The sequence below is a fragment of the Monopterus albus genome, unplaced genomic scaffold (assembly GCF_001952655.1).
Source record: "Monopterus albus unplaced genomic scaffold, M_albus_1.0 scaffold75.1, whole genome shotgun sequence".
In the NCBI taxonomy this organism is placed as follows: domain Eukaryota; kingdom Metazoa; phylum Chordata; class Actinopteri; order Synbranchiformes; family Synbranchidae; genus Monopterus; species Monopterus albus.
Window position 1 is genome coordinate 1,343,751 of NW_018127955.1, and position 4,173 is coordinate 1,347,923.

The window sequence follows — 4,173 nt, forward strand, 5'->3', positions numbered from 1 at the left end:
ATATAAAGTAGATAAATAAGTAACAAAATCTAAGGCACTTTAAGCAGCAAATGCAGCCATATAATAAAAAATATATAAGAATATAATAAGAGAATGTATGCTGCATGGGAGCAGCATGTGCAGCAGTCATTCTGCAATTATGCATGTGCAAACTGAGAATGTTATACATATGTTGTACATAACTAACCCATATTATTATTTTTATTAACCAACTGTTTAACAAATGTTTCCTTCTTCCCTAGAACACCATTCTCAAAGTTTAAGAAAGTAAACTCCAACTTTAAATCACCTGTAAGTAAACCCTCTCACTGTTTTGTAACATGCACACACAAATTCTGTATGTAGTGCCACATGTGCATTCCAGTGTCATGGCTACCTGCTTTGCACCTCAAAGCTTCAAGTAACCCCAAGTGCTAAAGTTAGCCCTGCAGAGGAAGTGGTGCAGCTGGAAAGGAGAAAGGAGCAGTTGGACACAGAGATAGCACAGCTGGAGGCTGAGTGAGTACAGCTGTCTGTGTTTTTCTGTCCTCTAATTCTGTTTTTGAGCTCCAGTTTGAATGGTATTTGTCAAAGTTTAGTGTCTGACTGTTAATGGTTCATTTTAAGATTAGAGGACAATCAATTGTGATGATCCCAACAATTCCTGAAATATCCATAATACTAAGATTGAAGTTTGCTTTTCTGCACATTGCTTTGCCCGTATTAATCAGACTTTTCTGTTTTAGAGATCTTTATACAGTGTTTGTGTATATCTGTATGAGCATTTGCACATATGCTTTTGTGTGACACCAGTTGTATGTGTGTTTCTCCAGAGGATACAGAGTAGAGGAGCTGGATCATCATATTGCTAAGCTGCATGAATACAATGACATCAAAGACATTGGGCAGTCACTTCTCGGCCGTATCGGTAAGACAAGTGCTCATACATACATATCGTTCCTGTTCACTTGTTTGTAGTGCAAATAATTGAAACAGCAGTGAAAAGAATCATGGGTACAACAATGGACAGTGATTTTCATGATACAATAGTGATTACTGATTTTAAATGATGTCTGCCTCAAAAGCCACAGCATTACAGCACTACTCACAATACAGGTTTTCAATTAGTATTAATTTGCTATAGCCTAGATACCAAACATGCACTGCTTCAATCAGTCAAGGTCTTCATAATAGCATATCTGCTTGATATGAATTAGTAAGACTAAGTTATTGGTTGTGTGGCATTTTGTAAGAAAGTCAGCAATTCAGGAACAGTCAGTGAATTATATTTGACATGTCCCCTGATCTTGGCAGACATTTATAGGATGCATCCTCTCGTCCCTCCCTGTTAGCCATGGCCTTTGTTGTAGCCTTGACAGATTAAATCAAGTACTTATGAGTTATTTTCAGCCATTTCTTTGCAAGCTCTCCACACCAAAAATGAGTGTTGTTGTATAACAGCTAACTAAAACTGTTAATTGAATGAGCTGTCTGTCTGTCTGTCTGTCTGTCTGTGTGACTCATGTTTACACCTCTTTGCTCACTTATTATCAGGCAGTGTGAACCCTGAACAGACTAGATGAGACATACAACAATATGTTCTTTTCTGGTGTGATTAAGACCTAAAAAAACAAAACTATACTATACCTGTCTTTAAGATTATTCAAATAACTGAGATTAATTAAATAGAGACCTTTTGTTAATAGCAACATCAAATTTACCACTGGATCATATACAGACATTATTGTCACAGTCTAATAACTTATGGTTTTTTATAGAGTCGTCTTCTTCTACTTTCGGCAGTTCCCGTTAGGGGTCACTATGTTTTGATGCCGGATGCCCTTCTGGATAATATCTAATTTAGAGTCACTAATCAATCTAAGCAGTATGTCTTTGGACTGGGAGGAAACCGGAGCACCCAGAGAATACCCATGCAGGCACAGGGAGAACATGCAGACTCATTTTGTAGAGTATGCACCTGTAAAATATTATAGTGCACTGTGTGTGGATTTGTTAAACAACACTGAAGGAAACATCTTATTAGGTATTGCAGCTGTTATATGTAGCAAAAATGTAAGCTAAACATGATGGTCTTTATATGGTCACATAACAGTTTATTGAGATTTAGGCTGTTCCATATCCAGCCACCAGAGGGCAACATAGTGACATCTTGTTTCCATCTGACAGCTGAATCAAAAACCAATGCAAACCTTCCTTTTAAATTTAGATGGTATTGAATCCCACATCACTGATTATGTTTCCTTTGAGCTGTCAATAAAATATTAAATAGAAACATAGCAGAGAGTTCTGGGACAACTTTACCTACATCCAAGGTACACGGAGAAGGAAAGAAGTCTTATGTTTTCCAAACTCCAGCAACACTTGTAGACTAAGGAGAAACAACTTTCAACTGCAAGTGTTTCTGGAGTTTTTACCTCATTTAAAATTCAAGCCCATTAGATTAACCCTTTTTGAATTAAAATAAGAGTATCTTATTTGGCCTGACTGGATTCAACATTGCACCTCATCCAGCTTAAGTAGACCAGCCACTGGAAGTTACTGATCAGGTAGTGCCAGTGCAACAGTCACAGGCTGTGGACACATGACTTTCCTGTATAACCACCTCCTTACAACTTCCCTGTGCAGTGTTTAGCTGTCATATAGTCATGAATGTGCTGTATTTCTGGGGGAACTGCAGTGTGAGCAAACACCACATGCTGCAACTGCACGAGGTTGAGGAAGTATTGAGGAGTTCACACCTTTCACACTGCTGCTAGCACAGTGCTGGTGAGTCACAGTACTGTATGTATGTCGTAACAAACCTTACTTTTTACCTACTTTTCTTTGCGCATGTGTGAGTGTGCTGTAAGATGAAACCAGGACATCCCCTAATTTAGTCCTCTGACCTTTGCAGAGGACATGTATTGCATTAGTTTTGTGCCCCCCCAATGTTTTGTTTTGTTTTTTTCCCAGGAACTGTAATAGCTGCATAGTATGCTCCTCAGATGCTTTAGTCTCACTTTCCACTTCTCTTGGAGATTAAATCTGGGTGATATTTTATTTTAAGTCCATATTAGTATCTTTAAATTCTTTGTCCGTACAGTGGGGAGTCAGGATGATAATGACCTCTTAGAGAATGGAGCTGGTGTTTCCCTTTTGACACAATGGCAGCCTTTGACATCACTTAAACACACACACACATACACAATTATGATCTCTGCCTATCATGCAGACACATACATACACTCGTACATAAGTTCACTGTCAAATACACCCCTCCCACCCTCGGCATTGTCTGTCACTTTGTCTCAAACACAGATCCACACACACTTTCACAAAGAGTACACTTAAACACTGGGTTGCTGTTGTACTGTAGGCTGTTGTTCTGAGGAGGAGGAGGAGATAGGTGGGCAGGCTGTAGAGTGGGAGAGGAGACAAGAGGAGATGCCCTGCAGTGCTCTCTAAAGACAACTGTCCCTTTGTCTGTTACCATGTTCATCTCTCAGTCGTGCAGGATAAAGATCATTGTCACTTCTCTCAAGAAAAATGCCCTATCTTTACCTATATAGTCTTTAAAATATTGAAATCTTTGTCACTTTAGAGATGTTCATGTATACTACCTGTGAGTTTCACTAATGGGCTGGAGTCAGATTCCTTATATTTTGACTTGCCAATGAAGTTTATGCTTAATGAGAATTTTCACCAATTCAGAGTTCACTCCTGTTTATCATGTAGTATAAAAAAAGTGATTATTGTTAATTTTTCCTGATTCCACTGTTTATTTTAGCGCTTATGTTTAAAGTGGCTCAGTTGTTTGGTACCGTGATCTTGTTCTGTTTGTTTGGAGGATTGTTTGAAATGAGTACTTGAGGGTGGAATCTGCTGAAGGGGCCTAACCCCTACTTTGCTATGTTTTGCAGCTGCTCTGAGGGGAACCACCACACGAGATCTCTACAGCCACTTTGGTCTGGAACTGGATGACTGAGAGCAAGAATGAAAATCCAAGGGGAGATGAGCTGAGGATAAAAGCAAATGCCAAAGAATCTTTTGAGAAGAATTTGGAGTTGGACTAAAGATGTTACTCCAGGAACTGTGTTGACCTCAGCTGGCTCCTTTAGACAGAGGTTTGCCCATTTACTGATGGTTCTATTTTCATCTCACACAAAGCAGTTTTATTACCAGCAGTGAGCAACA

General features: G+C 39.1%; 1 protein-coding gene across 3 annotated transcripts in view; it reads left to right on the plus strand.

The window, feature by feature from the left end:
• Positions 1-4,164, plus strand: part of swi5 (SWI5 homologous recombination repair protein) — a 6,012-nt gene extending 1,848 nt beyond the window's left edge. The window contains exons 2-6 of one of the 3 annotated variants that reach the window (XR_002275409.1): positions 243-291; positions 365-498; positions 813-907; positions 2,678-2,766; positions 3,900-4,164. Coding sequence is in view for 2 of the 3 variants with exons in the window: in XM_020606017.1 (XP_020461673.1) it covers positions 243-291; positions 365-498; positions 813-907; positions 3,900-3,964 (343 nt within the window). In the remaining variant the exon portion in view is untranslated. The remainder of the gene's footprint in view (positions 1-242; positions 292-364; positions 499-812; positions 908-2,677; positions 2,767-3,899) is intronic. The other 2 variants (XM_020606017.1, XM_020606018.1) reach the window with 2 other exon arrangements.
• The last annotated feature ends 9 nt before the right edge of the window (positions 4,165-4,173 follow it).